Below are 27,074 nucleotides of genomic sequence, written 5' to 3' on the forward strand. Positions count from 1 at the left end.
GGATGTGAACTTACAGGGACAAGGAAGTAAGAAAGTCAGGAGCAATGAAGCACCAGAGTCATATATCCTGGGAGAAAAAGTTTCCCAATGAGAACCTGATAGAGAAGTATTCATAAGGATCTAGTAGATGCTATTGGAAACTTTGAGCTTGGGGCTTGGGGGTGGGGGTAGGAAATGGATTTTGATATGAAATTTAAGAGAAGACTCGAGTTCAGAAAGGGAGAAATGAATATCACCAGGCATTGCAGATGATGATGTGGGTTAGCTCTGTAGGACTGAAATGGAGAAACCAGTTGCTAAAAGCCTGATGAATTAGTAAGCTGAGATCTAGTATCTGTCTGCTGATCTCATATACCCACGTGACTTCACCTATATGAATACAGTCAAGCCCCACTGTATTCCTTCCTTCACTCTGTGCTGGTCCAGTCAGCCTCCAGCCAGTCACTAGAAGACACTCCTTTAGAAATCCTCAACTCCAAAGGATGCATTTTCGGAATCCTTCCCTGTACATGGATAAATCAAGAGCAGTAGTGAACCAGCTCCTCTGATCTGAGAAGCTCCATTTGAATGTAAGCTGTACAGTTAGCACTTTCAAGCTGGAACTGAATTTCCATCGAGATGCCTGAGGAGTTCAAAGTTATTGCACTTGTCAACCATCTAAAATCCTATAATAATTCAGGGAGACAGATTACACCAGGGTTTTCAGCCTCTTTTCAGCCTGCAGAGAACATGTCTATTTGCACCAGATCCTAGAAAATTCTGCTACTGTAAAAGCAGTACAAAAATCAGGCATTTTGCCTTTTAAAAAAAATAACTGCAAAGGAGTGAAACACTTAGGTTTATTTTTAAAACTTTTTTACGTCCTAATACTATTTTATTTTCAAAAATGTCTCTAAATTGGAGTATAATCGCTTCACAATGTTATGTTAGTTTCTGCTGTACAACAGCGTGAATCAGCTATATGCGTGCGTATATTCCTTCCCTCTTGAATCTCCCCACAGTCCTATTCCATTCCTCTGGTCGTCACAGAGCACCGAGCTGAGCTCCCTGTGGTATACAGCGGCTTCCCCCTAACTCACTGTTCTACACATCAAGGTGTGTGTATGTCATTGCTACTTTCTCAAAATGGCAGTGAAATGAGAAGTGCTGGTTTCAGTGCTGCACTGGGAACACCCTGCCCAGGGATGCCTTCTTATCAGGTTGATGTTCCTGGCCCTCAACTTGGGTTTGGTGCAGAGAAGTGTCTTTGGGGCTGAAGGATTAGACAACACCAGAGAGTCCTCTTTTCTCCCCATTTCCTTTACTGCCATGTTTCTCTGGTACAGAAATCAGAGGGAGGTGGTACAGGAACAGGAGAATGATGTCCTGACTCTCGAGATCCAAGGGCACCTTCCCGGGATGGACCTGAACCTGGCTTTCTTTGTAGACCAGCGCAGGAGCTAAAGCTTAGGTCCACTGACGGTGAATCACTGTTATGAGTCCAGCCCAGGCGTTTTAAATAGTTTAAGACAGACAGCTTTGGGTGTGGATGGATCTATGCTTCTCCATGCACTGGGTTCTCTCCAAGAATATCCTATGGTCCTTCATTTTACACTAGGAGAGACCACCTACCCTAAACCAAGACCGTCTCAAACTGTATCTTTCCTACCCTTACCAAATCCCTGGTTGAGAGAAGGTATATTTAGGGAAGGTGATTGGAAAGGTTTGTGGCTCATGCTTCTTTTCGGTAATCTGAAAACTCTCAACGACCTCCCCCAACGCTACCCCACTGCACCCCTAGCTCCAGGCTCTGCACGGGGTCTTGGGATTTTTTTCCTTTATCAAAAGGGGGCATGGGTTCAAAAGGCTGAAGACTCTGGTCTGATGGGTTCACATTGTTTCCAGAAAAACTCCCATGAGGGTTTTTTTCACATCTATGGGGAGAGAAGCTCAGCTCTCTCTCACATATTCATTCCACAGATATTTTTAAACAATTTTTTATTTTTTTGGTGCATGGCATGCAGGATCTTAGTTCCCTGACCAAGACTCTTGAACTGGTGCTCTCTGCAATGGAAGCACAATCCTTAACCATCCAGCAGCCAGGGATATCATCCTGCAGATATTTTCAGGCATCCATTGAAGACATCACTTTTTAAAGAGCTGGAACATAGTAGTGAAGGAGACACAAATTCTGTCTAGAATTAAATGACAGATACCCAAGTATTGAATTTCACAACACTTAGCAGTAAGTGTCATGACAAAAAAGAAAGCATAGCAAGAGACAAGAGTACCACAGGGGCGGCAGGAGAGGGAGGTGGTCCTGAGAGACAGCCGAGGGACGAGGACCCAGGGATGGGCTGGGGGTGGCGGTGGGGGGTCAGGAGTCCTGGAAGAAGCACATAAGGCAGGAATGAGCTCACTGAGGTGCAGAAGGTCAGAGCTCCCCATCTCATGTTCCCTGAGCAGCTAATAGGTCTCAGATGTCCGGAGAAGGCAGCGTGCTCAGGCCGGAGGCAGCCTTGGGATGCACTGTGGGCAGGGAGGCGCCAAGAAGGCCATGTGTTTGGAACAGAAAAGGGCCAAGAGGCAGGAGGGGCCATACAGGGCAAGGCCTGGGCTGGAAGCACAGGGATCCTAGCCCTTGGTTGTAAGAGAGTATGTGCTGATTCAGTCCATATGGACTGTAGCCCACCAGGCTCCTCTGTCCATGGGATTCTCCAGGCAAGAATACTGGAGTGGGTTGTCATTTCCTTCTCCAGGGGGTCTTCCCAACCCAGGGATCGTACCCTGGTCTCCTGCACTGGAGGTGGAGTCTTTTCCGACTGAGCCACCATCTAAGGCTAATGTAGAAGGGAGTAAAAAATCAGCCAGTATATCACGTTTGGTTTCAGGCCCTGACATCTGATAAGAATTCATAGTGGGAATGGATCCACACCACAGCTCGAGGTCTCCAAAATGATTCCAGTGATCACGTCTTTCATCCTAAAAGTGAATCAGATCATATCGCAGTGGAGTATAAACACAGAGTTAAAGAAGGGTTTAACTCTTCTTTAAAAAAGGGAAATGTTTAAAATTCCCTTAAAATTTTTTAATTTAAACATTAAAAAATGTTTTAAAAAATGGAAATGTTTATGCTCAATTGGCCTGCTGCTGCTGCTGCTAAGTCGCTTCAGTTGTGTCCAACTCTGTGCGACCCCATAGACGGCAGCCCACCAGTCTCCCCCATCCTAGGGATTCTCCAGGCAAGAACACTGGAGTGGGTTGCCATTTCCTTCTCCAATGCATGAAAGTGAAAAGTGACAGTGAAATCGCTCAGTTGTGTCCAACTCTTAGCGACTACATGACTGCAGCCTACCAGGCTCCTCCATCCATGGGATTTTCTAGGCAAGAGGACTGGAGTGGGGTGCCATTGCCGTCTCACTCAATTGGCCTACTAGAACTCATGGGGCTTCCCTGGTGGCTTAGAGGATAAAGCGTCTGCTCACAATGCGGGAGACCTGGGTTCGACCCCTGGGTAGGGAGGATCCCCTGGATAAGGAAATGGCAACCCACTCCAGTTTTCTTGCCTGGAAAATCCCATGGACGGAGGAGCCTGATAGGCTACAATCCATGGGGTCACAAAGAGTCGGACACGAGTGAGCGACTTCACTAGAACACAAATGGAGTGAAAAAAAAAAAGGAGTAAGAGCCACCCAGGTGAGATAGTCTAGACCTGAACAGTGGTGCGTGCAGTCCACACAGACCATCAGCTGTGCTGAGTCCACCTGGTAGGTTTGGGAGGCCCGAGGGGCAGGCGGTGGGGCTGAGCCCAGAGAAGGACATGGGCTGTGCATGGCTGTGCCCTAAGGGATGGCGCCTGAGTCCAGGGAGGAGGTCTTCTTGGTGAGTCAACACTGGGAATCCTCCGGGGGAGGTTTTTATTGGGGGGGAGGAGGTGGGTGGCTGTCACACAGAATGACTGGTTAATGGCTTGAAGTTTTTGGTTTTCATTTTGCTTTGTCCTAAAGCCTGAGGTTGCAACCTCAAAATAAACACTTAGGAAATGGAGAATCTTACCGCACTTACTGCCTTTCTGGTCCCTCTAGAGAAGTGCACCCCCATCTCTTGACTGTCCTAGTGTGTGGTGACAGTGTGGGCTGTAGCGGGGCTCAGAGGGGGCCCTCTCGGGCTGGACTGAGAGGGGGCAGGGGCAGGGTTGGGTATCTGGACTTGGAGGGTGGGGCCGTGTTGGGTGTGGGGCCGACTCTCTTTTCTTTGGCATCTGTTTCACATGGAGAAGACCTTCAGTCTTCTGTTTACTCAGAGTTCCCACTGGATCATCTTACCCTGGGCCTCTCCTTTGGGAAATATCTGACCACCTTATTCAATCTCAGTTACTAAGAGCTGATAACTGCTCGGGGTGTTATTTCCTTCGAGTAACAAACAGGCTGTGATTTTATTTTTTAGTTGCACCGTTCGGCATGTGGGATCTTAGTTCCCCGACCTGGGAATGAGCCTGAGCCCCCTGCACTGGGAGTGTGGAGTCTTAACCACTGGACCACCAGAGCCCACCACTAGGTTGTGATGTGGAGCAGGCCCACTGAAGGGAACTAAAGTTGGGGTGTCCAATGGCAGCTGGGTCGGGAGCTAATTGTTGGCAAGGACTTGTCTCCTACCTGCTATTCTGGTAATTCCCTGCCCACTGCAGCTCAAGTCGTGGGGAGCCTGGAGCAGAGAAAAGGGGCAGGCAAAAGAGACGATGATGTTTTAGTTAAAATGCCAAATGGCCACTCTTTGCAGCTTCCAGAGCTCCACCTTTGTATAGCAAACATAGTAGCAACTACTGTCTGGATTGAATCAATCCTCTCTCCATCAGCTCAACATAAGGTAAGTTGAAAGCCAAACATAAGTTTGAAAGCCAAACATAAGATAGTGAAGCAGTCCTATTGCTATTCTTTTCTTTCCAGAGTTATCCTTCAGATGTGCTCAGATTGATGGGGGTGTGGTGGGTGGGTGGCGGAGGGTATGGGGAATGTTCGTGCAAAATCCATTTTCAGCATTTACAGCTGCTATTGTTATCAATGACTCCTCATAAGATGGTGTCTTGGTACAAAATCAGACACTGAATTCTGGGGACTCTCTATGTACAGCGCAGAGCCTAAACAGCAAAATACAATCAGGGTTAATTCTGAATCAAGGTAATTCTACCAATTCTCCCTCTCCCGGCTTCTCCCCCACCATCCACTGCGTTATCAGCTGAGTTTGGTGCAGCTGCAACTGACTGAACCTCCAATCACCTCCAGAATATTTACTAGGCACTGAAACTGATAACAGCTGATATTAACCATGCGCGGGAAAAGATGAAGAGGAAGGAGCGATAAGGCTGAAGGATAATTCCAAGATGGATGGGCTTGGAGCCTGCGGACACATAACTCAAGACAGTCAAGGCTTATGCAGTAATTGGCAAGATTTGTCAAGCTGGAGGAGGCTTTAGTTGAAAAGAGGAGATGAGTAACTTTTCCAGTTGCTTGTCAGGAGTTAGGAGTAAGAGGATGCGCAAATTGTCTTTGGGGATAAGAGGAAGGCATCTGGGATGGGAAAGAAGCAGTCTCTGAGGAGGCAGGATTGAGCAGCAAATTGATAATTACGTTTTTGCTTATGTTTCTGTTCTCAAAACGCAACATTTGCTTATAGTCTTCCACTTGATCACAAACTTCAGTGCATCGTAAGTATTTGGTGGTTCTTCCTCTGACACGCAGTGCAATGTATGCAGTGTGAAAACAGCTGCCTGTGAAACTGTTCTCATGTTTGGAAGCCTGACATCTTGGAGATGTCTGATGGGCACCCGCGTGTCCACGTGTGCTCCGGCACACTCTGAGGAAGTGCCCAAGAAGCAGAATTGATCAATATGCCTATTTCATTAAGGCTGCAGCTATTTGCCTCTGCCTTTTCATCAGCCTGTTTAGAAGAGAGAAAATGGACATATGGGGAATCCACAAATAAAAGGTTTTGAGGATGATTTACCATTTTGAGTTAACATAGAAAAACACAGGCAGGCAGGCGGGGACACTTTGATGATTCTGCCCTATTCTGAATCTTCCAAATGCTTCTGGAGGTGTGTTAACATCAGAAATAGCTCCTTGAGAAAGAACTTTATCCAAAGGCCACAGGTTTCTTAGTCTCCACCCCACTCGTTTTAAAAAACAAAAAAACATAATTTTGATTCAGAACCAATTTGAGGGGAGAGAAGTGTGGGCATCCTGCTCAGTTAATGTAATCCTATTAAGACTTTCTTTGGAAGGAAAACAAAACCATGAGTGATTTTCTAAGATGTTTAGGACTTCCCTATTATGTAGTTGAAACCAAGAGGAGTATATTTGGAAAGGTGCATTACAAATGACACACAGGTTCAAAGAGTCAATTGGTTTTCAAACAGAACCAGAGGTTGAGAATGAGTGGATGGAGATAGAGCCCCAGAAGGACGACTCCAAATGAACACATGCAGTGATCAGTAAGGTTCATGGCAGACCTGTAAAACTCAGGCGGGAAATGAGCCTCAATCCACTCAGCATCTGGTTAAAATATCCTCCTGTTGCACACATTCAGCTTGCATGCTATAGATCTACCACCAGGCTGAAATGCACAAATTAATGTATGTAGGTTTTAAAATTCAGTAGACAACACCACAGAGGTATCTCTTCCACTCCTAGATGAAGGCTTCACAATGCTCCTGATACAACTAACACAACCTATATGATCACAGTTGGGAAGAGCCAGGCCTCAGTAGTTTTGTCCAAGGCCGTGTGACCATGTGAATGAAGGGAACTCAACTGCCTGTTTCTGAGCCCCATTCATGCCATGTTGCCTCAAACAGAGTTTTAGGAGAACACAGGTGAAAAGAGAGAACTGGTTAGTGTGGTAGCCTTCACCTTTCCTACAGTTTGCCTTTGAGTTGCTAGAATGGGTGAGAAAAGGCTAAGAGCTTTTGAGTTCTCTCTGGAAGAGAATAATGAAAAGAGGAGGCAAAGACAATGTCAGGAAAAGGTTTGAGAAAGGAAAAGGCAGATATTGTAATGAGAGTCACCAAAGAACCTGGTGATGTTCGATTCCAGAGCCAGCAGAGTGCTGTGCTGGGGGCCACAGGTATCCCCTAAAGCACTAGCCTTTGTTTTGTGGCTCTGATGCTTCTCAGGAAGCAAGAGTCTTCATCCTTTTTCAGTGTAAATTTGTCACAATCACTTTAATGAATTAGGATGATGAATATCTTCCAGGACTCCGCACAGTCCCATCCAGCATTTCCCTTTTTCCACTTTTTAAAGAGTCCTTGCCTTTCTAAAAACACAGGTGGCCTCCTCTATTGTATTAGGTGGTATTGGTGGCAGAAACCCTTTCTTTCTCTGTAATTGCTTGGGGAGCTTTTCTGGCTGGGACACAGGTACCAGCTGACAGCATGCCTCTGAGGGTTCAGCTTTGTCAGCCTAAGAACTACAAAGGCATGGATTTATGTTTCAAAGATCCCTTAAGCTGGTTTTATGTAGCTTTACACTTTGTCCTAAATGCCCTTCTCTTCAAAAACTACCTGCAACTGCCATTTGCAAATGAACCGCCTCTGACATCTGAAGGCAAGAAAAAAAAAAACAACCCAAAATCTACAGAAAGCTCACCTGCTACCCTTATGAGAGGCAGGGACGGCAAAGCAAAGGCTCCTTAAAAAATTTAATTTTTAAGAATTCTTTCCTAGAAGGAGTTACTATATGCTTAGACAAATAACAAGCATTACCAAGCAGCATCTTTCTCACGATTATTTTCATTTACCCAGTGTAACCACTGAACCCAAGAGACTTCATTTAACCAAGAGGAAAAGGTGAAATTGAACGATATGAGATGTATTATCGTTTCTAAATGGAACCTTAACCCTGAAATGTTATCTATTACTATTTCTGGTTTAAAAATAAAATTCATTTTATGTATTATGAAAGTAAAACATGCCCACTGCAGAAATAAAGTATAAAGAAAAACTCAAACCGTCTTTGGCTCCAATAGCAAAAGTAATTACTGTTTAACATCTTAGTGCATTTATTTCTGCCCGGTTTTTTCCCCTCTGTGTGCAGTTTAACATAGTTCTGCATTATGTATGCATGTTTGTGTGCTGTGTACACACAACATTTCGGACAGTGCTTCGCTGTACTGTAGACATCTAGCTTGATCTAAGAAGTTCTTCCCCTCAATATCACCATAAGTTCTTTCTAAATTTAATTTTAGTGGCTGGCATAATAGTTCACTGAAGTGAGCGTTTCACAATTTGCCTAACAGTTCCCTTGTGGTGGTATTTTTCAGTCGCTAAGTGGTGTCTGACTCTTTGTGACCCTAGGGACTGTAGCCTACCAGGTTCCTCTGTCCTTCATTATCTCCCAGTTTGCTCAAATTCATGTCCATTGAGTTAGTGATGCTGTCTAACCATCTCATTCTCTACTGCCCCCTTCTCTTTTTTGCTTCAATCTTTCCCAGTATCAGGGTCTAGGAAACGGCAACCCACTCCAGTATTCTTGCCTCAAGAACCCCATGAGCATTTCCCTGCTACTGCTGCTGCTAAGTCGCTTCAGTCGAGTCCGACTCTGTGTGACCCCATAGATGGCAGCCCACCAGGCTCCCCCGTCCCTGGGATTCTCCAGGCAAGAACATTGGAGTGGGTTGCCATTTCCTTCTCCAATGCATGAAAGTGAAAAGTGAAAGTGAAGTCGCTCGGTCCTGTCTGACTCTTAGCGACCCCATGGACTGCAGCCCACCAGGCTCCTCCGTCCATGGGATTTTCCAGGCAGGAGTACTGGAGTGGGGTGCCATTGCCTTCTCCAAACATTTCCCTACTGGCAGACAAATTTTCACTTATCATCAAAGGTGTTTTTCACCATCATAAATAATGCTGTGGTGAACATCTTTACAAAATTTCTCTCAGACTGTCTCCACAGAACAGTTTCATAGAAGGAAAACAGGTAAAGAACAATGAATATCCAAAAGTTTTTAGAGATTTCAACACCTCGCTTGGGTTGAATCTCATGCTTTGGATAGGTGCAAAGAGTGAGAGTTTTGCTGCTTTATTAAAAAAATGGAATTAAAAGTAGAGAAGAAATTACATGTTCTCAGCACCTTTAGAGATTATCAGTATTTTTTCTGGCCTTTTATGGTTCTCTAGAATTTGGGGGATGAATAATACGATGCATTTTAAGAGAAAGCTGGGAAAAGTTGTATCAGTGTCCATACAAATGCGTTATAGATCTTCTCATAGTTTAATACTCATTCCAGAGATAGGCTCAGCAATCCATAACGTCCTCCTTATTCAGATATTCATAGGTTAAACAGAGATTTGAGACCAAGTCAGGATTGAGGCTGCTAATATTAGGATAACAATTCACAGATAAGAAAGGGAAAAGGAGGTGTAACCTCCCTGGGACTTTGACTAGGAGAAGCGGGGAGAAAGAACATAAAGTAGAATTAAGAGTCTAAGAATAAACGGAAGCCTTTATTTGCAGAAGTTAACATTTACCAGTCTCCTTGAGTCTCACCATTTTACCCATTTTGGGAAGTCCATTCCCCAAATAAAAAAATGATTGAAACTTTGTTTCTCAAGATGGTGTGGGGGAGACATGTGACCATCCCACTCTTTCTAAAATGAAGTGGTTTATTTTCAGGTGCTTGAGAAAAAAAGTAAGGAACTTTCTGCTTCTGTATAGATGTTGGAGTTATCCTAGAAACCTAGGGAATTCAGTGAAGTAGAAAATTTCCTGAGGAACTCTTACATTTTCACCTATCAGTCAACTATCAACAAATGTTCTTGGCCAAATTTTGTATGTGAGAACTGTAGCTTTGTGTTTTGAAGGCTAATGCACAACAGCTGCAAAGCGATACAGTAAGTGGTGTTTAAAGTGTTTAGCTTATAGTTTGGGTCGGCAGGGCACATGTGCTTAGTCACCTGAGTCCTGTCCAACTCTTTGGGACTCCATGGACTAAAGCCCTCCAAGCTCCTCTGTCCATGGGATTCTCCAGGCAAGAATGCTGGAGTAGGTTGCCATTTCCTCCTCCAGGGGATCTTCCCCACCTAAGGATGGAACCTGCATCTCAGGCTCATGATTGGGCAGGCGGATTCTTTACCATGAGTGCCACCTATAGTTTGGTCACAGGTACTAACTGAGACCTCAAACCATACAAGACTGGTGGAGTTAGACTGATCAAGGCCAAAGTTAAGAGCTTGAATTCTATTGATTTAAGCAATTAAAAAAGCGTTGAGGACTTGTGGAATGTGGCTTTCTTGTTTTCTGATGGATAGCTATTCATGTTTTAGGTAACTAATTTTTATTGTTTAAATTTTTAACATTTTGAACTTCTTTTTATTACTTTAGTTATGAAAGAAGGAAAATTTTTGAATTAAAGTATAATTGACTAGTTTCAAGTGTATAACATAGTGATTTGATATTTCCATACATTACAAAATGATCATCACCATAATCTAGTTACCAGCTGCCACTATGTAAAGTTACTACAATATTGTTATGTTTCCTATGCCGTACATTATATTCTGGGAGGCTGTGGCTCAATCTCCTTCTCCTATTTCACTTATTCCCTCACTCCACTTCCCTGTAGCAACCATCTGTTCGTTCTCTGTGTCTGGTAGTCTTTTTCTGTTTGTTAATTTGCTTTTTAGATTCCACATGTAAGTGAAACCATACGATATTTGTCCTTCTTTTTCATTATTTCATTAAGTATGATACCCTCTAGGTCTGTCCATGTTGCAAATCTCATTATTTTTTGTGGCTAAGTAATGTTCAACTATGTAAGTGTGTAGAAAACATTCTCTGTATCCATTCAGCTGCTGATGGACAGACACTTAGTTGGTTTCCATACATTGGCTACTGTAAATAGCACTGCAATGAACATAGGTATGCATATATCTTTTTGAATTCGTGTTTTTATTTTCTTTGCAAAAATATCCAGAAGTAGAATTGCTGGATCATATGGTAGCTATATTCTTAATTTTTTGAGAACCCTTCATACTGTTTTCCATAGTGTTTGTATCATATAATAAAAAAATGTTTAATTTATTTTTGGCTGCACTGCATCTTCATTGCTGTATGTGGGCTTCCTCTGGTGTGGTAAGCAGGGGCTTCTCTTCATTATAGAGCATATACTCTAGGTGTGTGAGCTTCAGTAGCTGTGGAACGTGGCTCAGTAGTTGTATCACAAGGGCTTCACTGTTCCACGGTATGTGGAGTCTTTCCGGACCCGGGATCGAACTGTGTCCCCTGCACTGGCAGGCAGATCCGTATCCACTGCGCCACCAGGGAGATCCCCAGGTAACTAATTTTTGAGTGAAAAGACAGTTTCTTTAAACATTCTTTTTATTTAACGGGATGCAGTAAATGTGCTGTGAATCTGGAAAAGATACTGATGTCGTTGCCATCTGAACTGAGCAAACACATGGCGATTCCACAGGCTAAGCAAACAATGTCTGACGCTTGCATTACTTTTTAAGACAAGTGGTGCTTTATTAAAATTCCACTCCGATTGATATGCCACTAAAGTCATCCTCGATGACTTGAAAGACAATGGATACTGCTGTCCTTGAGAATTCTTTGTCTTCACTTTTTTCTCAGTCACAATTGTTGAGTCTTGGTTTGAGCAGTTCAAGATTTTTAAAGAGTGTATAATTTAGCTTATAGGTTTCAGAGTGGTGAGAAAAAAAATACTTGGATAGGATTGGGAAGGAGGATAAGGGACTCTGACAGTGATATGAGGCATTGAGTACAGGGTGCAGAGCGAAATATAATTTTGGGTGGCACCCATGAGTGAAAATTGGGTCGTGTTAGGTGGGGCATAGCTATGTGTGGAAAGCAGTTTCAATGTTTGATGGGCAGACGGAGTTACATAATAGAGATGAAAACAAGGCCTGCCCACCCATGCATGTCCTCTTCAAAGGAAACCCTGCTCAAACCACCCATTGAAGAAGTCATGGCTACTGGGTCCCTGGAGTCCCAGAAGGGTAGGAGAGGGAGGGTGGGGATGAAAAAGTGATTACAGAAATGACAGCTAAAAATTTCCCAAACTTGGCAGTATGGCCAAAAAAAAAAAAAAAAAAAAAGAATAAATACAATAGACTTTCTCCTCTGAAAATTTCTGCATTATGTATGACATTTGAAGCAAAAAATGTAACGTGTGATGTGGTTCTCAATGTGGAAAAAATACTTAAGATGATTAGATTATAAATGGGAGAAGGCAAAGGGACTTGAAAGCACGTTTGATTTCTATACCTCATTCAAACTGGTAAAATGTAGACAAGAGTAGATCTTTGCTCTGATGGAGACCCCCTGGAGGAGGGCATGGTAACCCACTGCAGTATTCTTGCCTGGAGAATCCCCATGGACAGCCCTGGCGGGCTACAGTCCATGGGGTCACAAAGAGTTGGACACAACTGAGCGACTAACATGCAACAGTGGTTCTGTATCTTGATTGTGGTGGTGGTTACAAGAGTCTGCACTTGGATAATTACCCATATACATCGTACCAATGTCAATTTCCTGGTTTTGATATTGTATGATTATCTACAATGTAACCATTGGGAGAGACTGGGTGACTGGGTATAAGTAATTGCTGTACTATTGTTGCAATTTCCTATAGTTATATAATTATTTCTAAACAAAAAATTAAAAGATAATGGAAAGAAGTTCCGTGAAAATTATAAAAGCCAACATTTAATATCTCATAGCTTTCTGGCCAAAATAATCATTTTGGGAGAGAAGAGTACTTTGGAAGCAAAGCAGTGGATAATATGGACTCCCTAATTTTCTTAAATTATAAAATTTAATTATAGAGGGGATATATAGTAGGATAAGAATATTATTTTTTTGGGCTCCAAAATCACTGCAGATGGTGAGTGCAGCCATGAAATTAAAAGACGCTTACTCCTTGGAAGGAAAGTCATGACCAAACTAGATAGCATATTAAAAAGCAGACACATTACTTTGCCAACAAAGGTCCATCTAGTCAAGGCTATGGTTTTTCCAGTAGTCATGTATGGCTGTGAGAGTTGGACTGCGAAAAAAGCTGAGCGCCGAAGAATTGATGCTTTTGAACTGTGGTGTTGGAGAACTCTTGAGAGTCCCTTGGACTGCAAGGAGATCCAACCAGTCCATTCTAAAGGAGATCAGTCCTGGGTGTTCTCTGGAAGGACTGATGCTACAGCTGAAGCTCCAGTACTTTGGCCACCTCATGCGAAGAGCTGACTCATTGGAAAAGACTCTGATGCTGGGAGGGATTGGAGGCAGGAGGAAAAGGGGACGACAGAGGATGAGATGGCTGGATGGCATCACCTACTCGATGGACATGAGTCTGAGTGAACTCTGGGAGTTGGTGATGGACAGGGAGGCCTGGCGTGCTGCAATTCATGGGGTCGCAAAGAGTCAGACACGACTGAGCGACTGAACTGAACTGAAGAATATTATATGAAAAACAAGTTCAAGATTGGATTTTGAGAGAGAAAGGATGGCAACCCTACTCAGAAATTCTAGGTGAGCTTCTGTCTTCATATCATCTGATATTCCTCATCAGAGATACACTTCTAAGGTATAAAATGGGTTAAGCAAAGTTTATTTTAATAATGTCATATATCCCCTTGAGACCATAAAGCTGAAAAAATACTGTAGGGATTAAAAACTAATTAAATTTTGACACGGTATCATATATTTTAGCATAATTTAGACTAGTTATTCAGGACTCTTGCCTGGAGAATCCCATGGACGGAGGAGCCTAGTAGGCTGCAGTCCATGGGGTCGCGAAGAGTCAGACACAATTGAGCGACTTCACTTTCACTTTTCACTTTCATGCATTGGAGAAGGAAATGGCAACCCACTCCAGTGTTCTTGCCTGGAGAATCCCAGGGATGGGGGAGCCTGGTGGGCTGCTGTCTGTGGGGTCACACAGAGTCGGACACGACTGAAGCGACTTAGCTGCATAGCAGCAGACTAGTTATTTTCTTCTGTAAGTTAGAAGTTATTAGAATTAGTAGTCTTAATAATTGATGATTGATAGAAAAGGGAAAAAAAGAGCAGCAGCATGAATGGACCTAGAGATTATCATACAAAGTGAAGACAGACAGACAAACACCATGGTTCACTTACATGTGGAATCTAAAATATGGCACAAATGAACTTATCTACAAAACAGAAACAGACTCACAGAAAGGAGAGGCGCTGTTGACAAGGGGGATAGTAGCGGGTGGGGGAAGGGGTGGACTGAGAGTTTGGGGTTAGTGGATGCAAACTATTGCATGTAGAATGGATAAACAATGAAGTCCTATATAGCACAAGCAACCATGTCCAATCTCCTGGGATAAACTATAATGAAAAAGAATATAAAAGAGAACGGATATATGTGTATAATCAAGTCACTTTGCTGTATAGCAGAATTAACATTGTAAATTATAGTTCAACTAAAAATGGCCAAAAAATGGGTAAAAGAGAAAAGTTTTCTTTTGTACGCTGGTGGAATTTACCTGTCAGTAGGATACCAGCAGATGGCAAAGAAAACTTCCAGTGTTAATAGTGACACGGCCATTGATTTCTCATTACAATAAGTATAAGACTATTTCATATATAGTTGCTAGTGTAGTAAAATCATGGTACTATTCATCTTGGTCTTCTCTTTTTAAATAAGGACACTTGGCAACAGTAAAGGGTCATCCTGAACGCTTGACAGAAAGTCAGTTGCAAGAGGAACAGACAGAGACACAAACCCTTGGCTGGAGCTATGAAGGGATGTCCAAGTGCCAGCATTAATCACACGTATGGTTTTCAGTTGCTACCAGTTTGCTGTATTTGTTAAAGTTCGATATGAATTGGATCAGACAACGCCGAACTCTGAAGAGTTTTAAAAGTGTCTGTTTATTCCATTATAAAACATGTGTCTATGGAGGTATCAGAAAGATTAAAAAGTGAATTTTTAGGTTTGGTGTTGTCATTAATTTTGGGGGAGAAATTTCCCATATAACAAATATTCACAGGAAAAGAGTCTGATTTTCTAATGTGTGTTTTCTGATTGATCTTGGTAACTGGGTTGTGAATACTCAACCCAGCCAAGAGACCAGCCAGATCAGGAGTAAATCATTGTAGTATTTTTTTTTTTCACTTAGTCCAAGGCAGAGACCAATGATAACTTCATCAGCCACAACACAAAACCTACCACCTGCTTACTTGCCACATGAGTAGGTAAAGATTCCTTTTTCCATTCAGTTCTTTCTGACAGCACTATAGATCAAGGGGTTGGATATTTGATCTTTTAAATCCATCATAATGTCAAGATGAAAAAGTGTAATATGAAATTTTAATCCCAAGGAGTATTTTAGTTTTTGAGGTTTTGTCTCTATTCATTGTCATTTCTCTCTCTCTCTTTTTTTTTACATCTTTATTTCACTTTAGATATTGCCAGTTTAGACAAACCAGCATGAAACATGGTGTTGCTAATATGTGATCCAAACATTTCTTTTAAAGAGGGGTTTTCAGAAAATTTTATGGTAAACACAAGTTTCAAACATGGCAGGAACTAAATGAATATTTGTGGGAAGAAAAATGAAATAAAAGAGTTTTGGGGCATCTCATTCTGTAGACAAATCTGTATTAAATTAGTTCAGGGGATTGGGGGCAGGAGGAGAAGGGGATGACAGAGGATGAGATGGCTGGATGGCATCACTGATTCGATGCACATGAGTTTGGATGAACTCCAGGAGTTGGTGATGGACAGGGAGGCCTGGCGTGCTGTGATTCATGCGGTCGCAAAGAGTCGGACACGACTGAGCGACTGAACTGAACTGAATACTGTACTTTACTAAGCACTTATTGATGAGTAAAGAGAATTGAAGTGTGGACTTCCCTGGTGGTCCAGTGGTTAAGACTCTGTGCTTTCAGTGCAAGGGGCAAGGGTTTAATCCCTGGTCAGGGAACTAAGATCCCATATGCCATGCACTGTGGCTAATAAATAAATTTCAAGTTCTTAGTCATTCTACTCTATCTTAAAAACAAAATAAAGAGAATTAAGAGCCTGCTCTGTCACTTACTAACTTGGTCAAGCTGTTTAAACTTGCTAATAAGCCTTAATATTTTTTCCTGTATTGTGAAAACAATGATATCATATCCTGTACATGTCATAGACTGCTCATGAGGATTACACGAGATAATCTCCACAGCTGGTTCATAGTGCTTGCCAAGGAGTAAATGCTCCAAGATTAGCCATTATCATCATTATTAAACTAAAACAGATTGAGAGATTTAAAATCAAAGCCAACAGAGAGACATGATGTGAGCCGTACACAGTGCTTCCTTATTAATGGTCTTGTTTGAACCTCACAACAACCCTCAAGGCTGGAAGACACTGGAACTCCATCACTACTAGCCCTGTGACAACCCCTGAGGTGGGCAAAGGCAGATATGCAGGCTGTTTATGGAGCATGATACCTCCAGACCTGATGCACTGGTCCTGAGAGGTGATTTTTTAAAAAATTATTTTGTTAAAATATAGCTGATTTACAATGTTGTGTTAGTTACAATGTTGTGTATAGCAAAGAGATTCATTTATACATATATATATATATATATACACATTCTTTTTCATATTCTTTTCCATTCTGGTTTATCACAGAATACGAGTATAGTTCCTGTGCTATACAGTAGGACCTTTGTTGTTTATCCATTCTCTCTCTATATAATAGTTGGCATCTGCTAACCCCAAACTCCCAGATCCCTTTCCTACCCTCTCCCCACTGGCAACCACAAGTTTGTTCTCTCTGTCTGTGAGTCTGTTTCTATTTTGTAGTGAAATTCATTTGTGTCATAGTTTAGATTCCACATATAAACGATATCATATGGTGTTTGTCTGTCTCTTTGTGACTGACTTCACTTAATATGATAATCTCTAGGTTCATCCACGTTGCTGCAAATGGCATTGTTGCACTCTGTTTTTTATGGCTGAGCAGTATTCTATGGTGCATGTATACATACATTTTTTTAATCTTTTCATCTGTTGACGGGTATTTTAGTTGCTTCCATGTTTTGGATACTGTGAGTAGTGCTGCTGTGAACACAGGGGTACATGTAAGCTTTTGAATCATAGTTTTCTCCAGATATATGCCCAGGAGTGGGACTGCAGGATCATATGGTAGCTCTGTCTTTAGTTTTTGAGGAACTTCTATGCTGTTCTCCATTGTGGCTGTAGCAGTTTACATGCCCACCAACAGTGTAAGAGGGTTCCCTTTTCTCCACACCCCTTAGAGGTGATTTATATGTGACAGAACTGCTGGAGGAGACAGACCCCTCTATCTTCTTCAGTGTTGATAGGACTTCTGTATTTTATGACTTTATAATATTGCTATTCAGAGTACAGAAGAATGCCACCTTGAGGGCCCCAAAGTAGAAATGTTATAACCAAATTCTTCCCAGAATAATCACAGTCAGTTTTCTCAGATATTAAAAAGCAGAGAAGTTTCCCCACAAAAGGCATAGCTTTTACTACAAATCTTGCTCTTTTTTTTTTCTGGTCTAAGCCTCCTAAGATGGGAGGAAGTGGACGTCGCCAGTCCTACATGGATATTTGGAGAAATTCAAGGAAGGGAGCCTCATAAGCAGAGGGACAAGAAACCAGTCCAGGCAAGATCTGAAATTTATTGCTTGATCTTATCTTGAGTAGAAAAGAAAGGTTCTTTGTTTTAAAAAAACTTCTGGCCTATATCTGTCCTTTGGACTTCTGAACCTTTCCCTCATTGCTTTATAAAAACAACCTGTTAATTAACTTCGTGCCTGTTAGAAAGAAGTGAACTTCCTCTGAACTCTAAGGATTCTTGGTGAATTTGTAGAGCTGGGGCTCAAACAAGCAAAGGGCAATGGCTGGCTGACCTGGGGTTTTATTCTGACTTTGCTTCCAGCTACAGGCCCACCACTCTGGGTCTTAGTTTTCCTACTTTAAAATGAGTTCTGTGGATGAGATCAGTGGTGATAACCTTTTTCAGTAAAAGGCCAGAGAGCAAATATTTTTGACTTTCTGGACCATATGGTCTTCAGCAACTACTCAGTTCTGCTGTGAAAGGATAAAAGCAGGTACAGATAATATGTAAACAAATGTGTGACTTTGTGTTCATAAAACTTTATTTATAAAAATAGGAAGCAGCTTAGATTTGGCCCCTAGGTTGTGGTTTGCAGACCTGTGGGCTGGATGATGTAGAATTTTCTTCTATTGCTAATATTTTATGATTCAACCTGTTTTAATAGCAATACTATTTCCCTGGGAAAGTCACCTTGGTTATGCAAACATCTGTTGAATATGGAGTTTGTGAGGTACTTAAGTATTTTTCTGCTGGTCACTGCAGTGTTCCTGGAGAAGGAAATGGCAACCCACTCCAATATTCTTGCCTGGAGAATTCCATGGACAAAGGAGCCCGGCAGGCTACAGTCCACGGGGTCGCAAAGAGTCGGACACGGCTGAGCAACTCTCACTCGTACTCACTGTAGCGTTATTCACAATGACTCAATATGGAAACAATCTGTGTCCATGGAGGGATGTATGGATGAAGAGGAAAATAGTTTTTAATTTTTTAAATTAAAAAACCTTTTTATTTTATATTGTAGTACAGCTGATTAACAATGCTGTGATAGTTTCAGGTGCACAGCATAGCTACTCAGTCATATAACGCATGTATCCATTCTGCCCCAGCCCCCCCCAACCCCCATCCGGGCTGCCACATAACACTGAGCAGAGTTCCCTCTGCTATACAGTAGGTCCTTGTTGGTGAGCCATTTTAAATATAGCAGTGTGTACATAGCCTTCCCAGACTCCCTAACTATCCCTTCTCCCCAACCTTCCCTCTATCCTTCCCCTCTGCTGCTGCTGCTGCTGCTAAGTCGCTTCAGTCGTGTCCGACTTTGTGCAACCCCATAGATGGCAGCCCACCAGGCTCCTCCATCCCTGGGATTCTCCAGGCAAGAACACTGGAGTGGGTTGCCATTTCCTTCTCCAATGCGTGAAAGTGCAACCATAAATTCATCCTCTCAGGCTGTATGTCTGTTTCTGCTTTGTAAGTCTATTTGATACACAATGGAATATTATTGTCATGAAAAGGAAGAAATCTTGTCATTTGTGACAACATGGGTGGACCTTGAGGGTATTACATTAAATGAAATAAGTCAGAGAAAGGCAAACACTGCATGATCTCACATATATATGGAATCTAGAAAAGCTGAGGCAGAGAATACGTCGGTGGTTCCTGGGGGCTGGAGGGTGGGAGAAAGGCAGAGATGGTGATCTAAGGAACAAATTGCCAATTAGAAGATGAATAAGTTTTGGAGATTAATGTACAGCATCATGATTATAGTCAACAACACTGTGTTGCATTCAAAGTTGCTAAGAGAATAGATCTTAAATGTTCTCACCATCAAAAAGAAATGATAATTATGTGACGTGATGGAGGTGTTAGCTAACACTATGGTGGTCACCATGTAGCAACATATTCATGTATCAAATCAACTCATCTTACACCCTAATGTATAAAATGTGGTATCTTTGTCTGGTTTTGGTATCAGGGTGATGGTGACCTCATAGAATGAGTTTGGAAGTGTTCCTTCCTCTGCAGTTTTTAAAAACAGTTTCAGAAGGCTAGGTGTTAACTCTTCCCTAAACGTTTGATAGAACTTGCCTGTGAAGCCATCTGGTTCTGGACTTTTGTTTGTTGGGAGTTTTTAAATCACAGTTTCTTAAACTTACACAATGTAATATGTCAATGATACCAGAGTAAAATAAGCATTTTTCTGCATCTTCTCTTACTTTTCTTTCTCCATTATTGAGTGCCTACCATGTATATTGTAAATATAAATTACTACCTTAATGTCATTTTGCTCAAGATCTTGTGTGTTTAGGGTTTGTTGTTGGGGGCGGGTGTGTGGGGAGCAGGCTGTACGGAGGGTAGGATGAAGGAAGGTAGGTTCAGTGTGGTTTTCTGTATGGGATGGCTGACCAGGTGTGATGACCCAAACCTGTGAGAACTCCCAGATGTTAGCCCCGACCTCAGGTGCTCTAAAGGGTAACTGCTTCTGTATATGGGGCTGGGAGAGTGTGTGAGGTTAAGATTATGGAAAAGCGTGTCTCTGTTTAAAGGAGAATGTGACTGCTCTTGTTGGAAAAAATCAAACTGGAAATATGTATGTTGTGATCACTGTGGCCCCAAGCCACACTCACAAGGGCAAACTGTGTTGAACTCCCTGCTTGAGGACCCTGGCTGTTCGCCCAGGAGGATGCCCTGTCCTGGACCCTTGCTGCCCTTCCTGGGGGCGCCACGAAGGACAGGAGACCACTTCAACCCCATTCACTTTTAAGAGCTTCCCCTAATGAAAAGAATATAGCACACCAGCCAAATATCAGGAGCAACAGTGTAGCACATGCTTACTCTTCATAAAGTCACATTATTGTTACATAAGTCTTCCTCGAAACTCTTGTAATGTACCAGAGGGAATATTTTAAAAGACCAGAGAATCATGTGTCATGATAGCTTGCCTATTTTTGTGAAAGGGTATTATTTTAACTCAAATATTATATTGGCTTTACAAATCATAAAAAGCAGTAAGTGTTTATTTAAAACATCTCCCTCTGCCCACACCCACTGACCCTCCGGCTTCTATGTGCTGCGTCCCCACTGCAAATGACGTATTTTGTGTCCTTTCTGACCTCGCGTGTGTGTGTGTGTCTGCATGAGTATCCGTTGATGGTGATGTACTGCTTATGCTTATCCAGGCTCTTGTGTCACCAGACTGAAGTCTGTCTACCTGCAATGTGGCAATGCTTTCGATAGATCCTGGATGCTTAGCATAGGAAGTAAAAAGAAATCTCATCCCTAAACACATACAATTGCATTTATATATTTCACAGAAGGCCAGCTGAATCCAGTTCTCTGAAGTGGAGGTTTGCGTCTATTTCTAGCACCAAGTTCTACTTTTACCTAAAATATTCAGAGGATTGAGGTAATGGTGCTTGTTTTCCCACAGTCATGAGGCTAACTGACCACTTAAAATTTTTACTTTCTTAGTGTTAGTTGCGGAGAAGGCAATGGCACCCCACTCCGGTACTCTTGCTGGGAAAATCCCATGGATGGAGGAGCCTGGTGGGCTGCAGTACATGGGGTTGCAAAGAGTCGGCCATGACTGAGCGACTTCACTTTCACTTTTTACTTTCATGCATTGGAGAAAGAAATGGCATCCCACTCCAGTGTTCTTGTCTGGAGAATCCCAGGGACGGCAGAGCCTGGTGGGCTGTCATCTATGGGGTCGCACAGAGTCGGACACGACTGAAGCAACTTAGAAGCAGTGTTAGTTGCTCAGGTGTGTCTGATTCTTTTTGACCCCATGGATTATAGCCCACTGTGCTCCACTGTCCATAGGATTCTCCAGGCAAGAATATCGGAGTAGGTAGCCATTCCCTTCTCCAGAGGATCTTCCTGACCCAGGGATCGAACCCAGGTCTCCCACATTTTGGGCAGATTCTTTATCATCTAAGCCACCAAGGAACAGTACCTCTAATCCTCACCAAATAGCCCTTTGGTGCAATGATTATATAGGAACTTACTTGAATCTATCAGGTGGAGAGATATCTGAGTGCTTGAAGCAGATAATAAAGGGAGATAATATAGGACTGTATCATATATAAACCAAAATGTCAATTAACCAAAAGAAGCATAACTATACATCACTCTCCAACTCAGTTCCTAGTTGGCTTTGAGTCTCCATTAATCCCTAGTCATATCACCAGGGGCTCCCTAGGGCCCCTTGGAGCCGAGCCCATCTTCCTGCCTCTCCCACATGGCAGCAGACATTTCTGTGGATCTTTCTCGGTGGTTTCTTTTTGCTCATATGAGGAATGGAAAAGACTGGAGGAGAAAAGCTTAATAGTCTAGTTTGCTAAACATCTGAACCATTTAAAATGGGCTGACAAAAATCAAAGACAGAATGTGGATTGTTGTGGGGGGAAGTTAATAGCTATTAACCGCAGTTGACAAAAATGAATTGTTTTTCAGACAAAGGAAAGTTTAGGAAATTTAAAATCTATTCAGAATGTCCAAGAATAATGAGCAAAGGCGAACTCTATGTCACATCCTACTGAACACAGATGTAAATCTGACCTGTGTGCACAAGGGAAATGGTTAAAATCAGAGCAAAGTCATTTCCTGATTAACACAGATGAGTGCATGCTTTCAAAAACTAGTAGGTCCGATGAGAAGGCAGATTTTCTATGGAAGGAAACTAATAGGAGAAAATATGTTAATAATAGCACTGACATCATCATGACAGAGAAAAGGAAAACTCTGTGTATATGTGTGAGAGAGAGAGAGAGAGAGAGAAGAGGGGTAAGAAGGAAATACAGGAAGTATGACAGAAGTAGAATTAAAAGCACAGAACTTTATTATATCCTAAAATGACTTTTTTTAAAAAGAACAAATCCATGGTATAGATAACCTTGGAAAAGTGATATCAGAATTCTAAAGGCTTTACTTAGAATCTATAACGTTTAGTTCTTAAGCTGTTTGCTTATTTTTCTATGACTGTAAGGACGATATATCATAATGTTGACTTGGATGATGAAGGGTGACATCACCAGCTGTCCTGTATACAAATCTGGTATTTTATGCTTTACCATTCCCCATGACAAGTTCCATCTTCCTGCCCGTAACCCCCTGCAGCTGCAGCCAAGCCTGGAGTCTTGCCGCCCTGACGGGGCCCAGGACTTAGGACAAGTCTCCTAGGGCCCAAGGTGGAGCAGATGTTGTCAGCTCTGTGGGGTTTTTGTTGACTGCTCCCTGTTTTTCGCTGTTCTCCCATACAGGGCCTCTGGCTAAAGCCTCTCCAATTCTAAATGGAACAACACAAGACACCCCCACCCCAGGCCCCCTTCACCTCCTTCTCTGATAGGCTTGTCAGATTTAGGAAACACTACAGATGTCACAGATAATTCTGTAGTGTAAGTAGGTCCCATGAAAGATTTGGGATATACTGACACTACAAAATGATTCACTATTGATCTGAAATTCACATGTAACTGGCAACTTGGATTTTACCTGGTGAGCTTATTATCAACTCTGGGAACCCTCAGCATACCTGGCAAGGGTCTTAGGAAAGACAGAATAGGGTATTTGGGGCGGGGTGTTCCCTTTTCCTTCCCTCGGCCCTTCTGGGCAAGGATCTGAATTTTGCGTATTTAAGGAGCAATTGCAGCACAGAAGAGTAGCTGGTGAGTGATGAATCTGCTGTACAGAGAACAGATCAGACAGGGCTGGCGGGGAGGCGGGTGGGGAGGGGGCGGGGAAACAGGGAAACACCAAAGACGAAACTAGAGACGCAGCCACACCTTCAAGCTACACTTATTGCACAAATGTAAAAATGCACAAGTATGCCCATGAATGAATTTAAAAATGTGTTCATTTCCTGAACCAACTTTATTTAACTTATTAACCTCATCTGTGGCTGTGCAGAATCTCCTAGTGAGCAAGAACACACACCCGCCGTCTCTGGTGGGAATCAGCCACCCAGGGCCAGAGGTGCTGGGATACAGTGGGTCAGCTGAGCTACAGTCTAGAAGCATCTCTTCCCTAATCCTGAGATCCTAATTTGCCTTGGTCCAGAAGGAACACCTGTTGTTTAACCTCTAATGGCTTTCTTGCAAGTAAGATGGGAACCTATTAGTTCTCAAGCCAGCAAAAGTTCTAAGCTGAATGATAATTGCTGACAGTTGAGGCACCTAGAATGAAAACTGAAATAGTTTAGCATAGATTTTTCCTTCTAATTAATTAATCATTTACCTTGACTCGATATGATGATCTTTTTTATCGAACTAGTCTTTACTGGAGTAATGCTAAATTCGACCAAAGTCAAGACTAGTTACAATGGAGAGGATTTTCTTCTTGGACCCAATGTTATTTTAAAAAATGTACCCTGAAGCCCTCCAAAACAATACATACACTGTCACACACAATCCATAGCTATATTCCTACATAGGTCCAGTGTCATGGAAACCAGCTAAGCTCTTCTGTGCCTCTCTGACGAAAATCTGATCAAAAGACAGTGTCGTGGCATAAATCCAAACTCAGTTTAGAGTGAAAAGGAGGTGCTGGGTGAGTATAGATAGTCAGGAGGTTTAAAATGAAATAAATCTGCCTTTGGTTATAATGAAAGGAAACATCAGTTGTGCAATCAGTGTTACTACATCATCCATTTCTTATTGTCTCATAATGACAGTTCAGGTCTTTTGGGAGAGTCATTTTGTGTATATCTTGGGATTTTAAAAGCTTTCCAGCTCTGCGATGCTCAGCAATCAGGGTGTCTGATTCGTGGAGAGGGTCATAGCCCTGAACGGGGGTGGGGGGGGGGGTTGGTGATGGAGAGCAGGAGTTGGGAGGGATGAGAGTACTGGTCCTAGGATGCTGGGTGGGCATCTTGGGAACATCTCCCCCCTGTGCTGTCTCCCTTAGTCCCCGAGTTGCAGTTTCCTCTGGTGATACCGGAGACGCAGGTGGAGGAGGAAGGGGGTGCGTGACTATGGCCGGAGGCTGGGATGCCTCGCGGGGAGTGGGTGGGGTTTGGTGACTGGAGACCGTGTGATACCCACGAGAGGACCACGTGCAGTGTCTGGGGACAGTTGAGGCGCCGCCCGGGGGGCGGGGGCTGGTGCGCGGGGCCGGCTCTGCACACTCACCCGTGCTGCTCTGGATGGTCCTCACGGTGGTGGTGGTGCGCGGCGGGGAGGAGGACCGCAGCGACACGCACTCGTCGTCCTGCGAACAGCCCTTCTCGATGGCTCGCACGTAGCTGTGGCTCCGCATGCGGAAGCAGCCAGGCATCGGCAGGTCCAGGGCCTCCACCGCCTGCGACTCCAGCTCGCTGAACACCGACTCGCACACCGACTCGAACTGCCCGTTCACCTCCATTTCGCTCACCTGTGGGGCCAGATGGGACGTTAGCAACCGCTCTTCCCGGGGAGAAGCCAACTCGCCCTCCGAGCATCTCCAAACCACTTCTCCCAGAGGAACGCCCTATCAGATAGCATTAAATTCGAACGCATTTTTAGCTCCTCAGCAAAGAGATCAAACCAGTCAACCCTAAAGGAAATTAACGCTGAATATTCACTGGAAGGACTGATGAAGCTTCCACACTTGGTCCCCTGATGTGAAGAGCTGACTTGGTGGAAAAGATGCTGGGAAAGACTGAGGGCAGGAGGAGAAGGGGACGACAGAGGATGAGATGGCTGGATGGCATCACTGAATCCATGGACATGAGTTTGAGTAGCTCTAGGAGGTGGTGATGGCCAGGGAAGCCTGGCATGCTGCAGTCCATGGGGGTCACAAAGAGACACAACTGAGCCATTGAACAGCAGTATCCTTACAGACTAATGGGGTGGTATCTAGCTTATAGTCAATTAAATTCTAAAGAAAGAGAACTTTGTTTTTAGAATGCAAGGAAGCATGGTGTTGGGAAATCATTCCTCCAGCTCACGCTGAGGCGCTAATTTTCTTTTATCCCTTCTCCAGCAGATATAAATGCAAACCTAGGGGCCAGTGTTACAGCCCACGGTCAGAGTTCGTGTTCTTCAATGGGGCAATTTTTGGCACAAACGTTTTAGAAGCTAGTATTTTTATTGTGCCTTTGGAATTGACTAGTTTGTCAAATAATTTGTGTTGACTGGAGTGTAATTTATTGTAAAGTCTAGAAACAGGCCCTATATTTTCTGGCAAGATATATATATTTTGCACAAAAATAGGTCAACCCAGATATGACAGTCTTGAATGACACTATTATTGAGATTTTCAAACTATATACATACTATCTAAAAAAGGTTTACTCTTCTCTATAAAAAGCTGACATGGTCCACAAATTGTTTTTAAAATCTTCCAAATAAATTCTTCCCCTTTTTGAGGAATCAGTGTTTATTTACTTATATTCCTCTGTATATAACTTACACTGGATTTGAACACCACATTAAAAAAAAAAAAGCCAGACCAGGTTGTTTAATCGCTCAGTTGTGTCCAACTATCTTGCCACCCAACAGACTGTAGGCCGCCAGGCTTCTCTGTCCATTGGATTTCCCAGGCAGGAACACTGGAGTGGGTTGTCATTGTCTTCTCCAGGGGATCAAACCGTGTCTCTTACATCTCCTGCATTGGCAGTTGGATTCTTTACCAATAGCACCACCTGGGAAGCCCCGTATTATATTTATATGTATATCTTTATTTCATACTAAAAATCTGGGTTTTCAAGGACACAGAAGATGATAGAATTGGGATATTCTACAATGATTCATTTGGTTTCTTCCACAGTATATATACAACAGCCTCAGAACAGCAAACTAATACCACTGCTGCGCATACCACTATTAAAAACAGTTCACATTTCCTTCCTTTTGCATGTGCTCCTCTGTTCGTTCCTCATTTAAAAATAGTTGTGCTATGGAATGAGGCCAGGCTCCACCTCTGCAGTACCAGGTGCTACTGCCAGCTCTGACAACCTTAAAAACTTGAACTTCACTTCTGCGGGAGTATACTGAAATGTAGATTTGAGAATCGCTGGTTGGGGGGAAATAGCATTTAAGGTTGGAAGTTGTGTGTGCAAGATTGTGTATGAGTATTTTTGTATTAGAAGAATTTAAAGGCAAAAGAAAAAATTGCTGTGCTCGACTGACGTTATCAGAGCACATCACGTACATGGTCTTTCCCACTGTGGCTCTCGTTAGTCCTAGTTTTACAAATGACTATATATTTAATGTTTGTTGCTACTTTTTTCATACAAAAAGGTGATTCTTTATTCAGCCTAGACACACATGTAGGTCAAGTAGCTCTAGATGGCTTATAAAAACAAAGAGCGAGCCCCCAACCCAGCCCCAATTCTTCCTCCCCAGAAGAACCATTTTCAATTCTTCCAGGTGAATCTTAACGGTATTTGCATCCATATTGCCAGACATATGCTTATGTGAATCTCCTGATATGTTCAGAGACCTCTGATAACCTCTTGGTTTCCTTCCTGCCCTTGAAACATCTGTCTGGGTGCCTCCTACTACAA

General features: G+C 42.9%; 1 protein-coding gene across 8 annotated transcripts in view; it reads right to left on the minus strand.

Annotated features, from left to right (window-relative positions):
* Window positions 1–27,074, minus strand: part of DLGAP1 (DLG associated protein 1) — a 791,550-nt gene that overhangs the window by 121,505 nt on the left and 642,971 nt on the right. For all 8 annotated transcript variants that reach the window (XM_069568351.1, XM_069568350.1, XM_069568356.1 and 5 more), the window contains one exon: window positions 24,718–24,958. In XM_069568351.1, the coding sequence (XP_069424452.1) occupies window positions 24,718–24,958 (241 nt within the window). The remainder of the gene's footprint in view (window positions 1–24,717; window positions 24,959–27,074) is intronic.

The sequence above is a fragment of the Ovis canadensis genome, chromosome 23 (assembly GCF_042477335.2).
Source record: "Ovis canadensis isolate MfBH-ARS-UI-01 breed Bighorn chromosome 23, ARS-UI_OviCan_v2, whole genome shotgun sequence".
NCBI classification, from domain to species: Eukaryota; Metazoa; Chordata; class Mammalia; order Artiodactyla; family Bovidae; genus Ovis; species Ovis canadensis.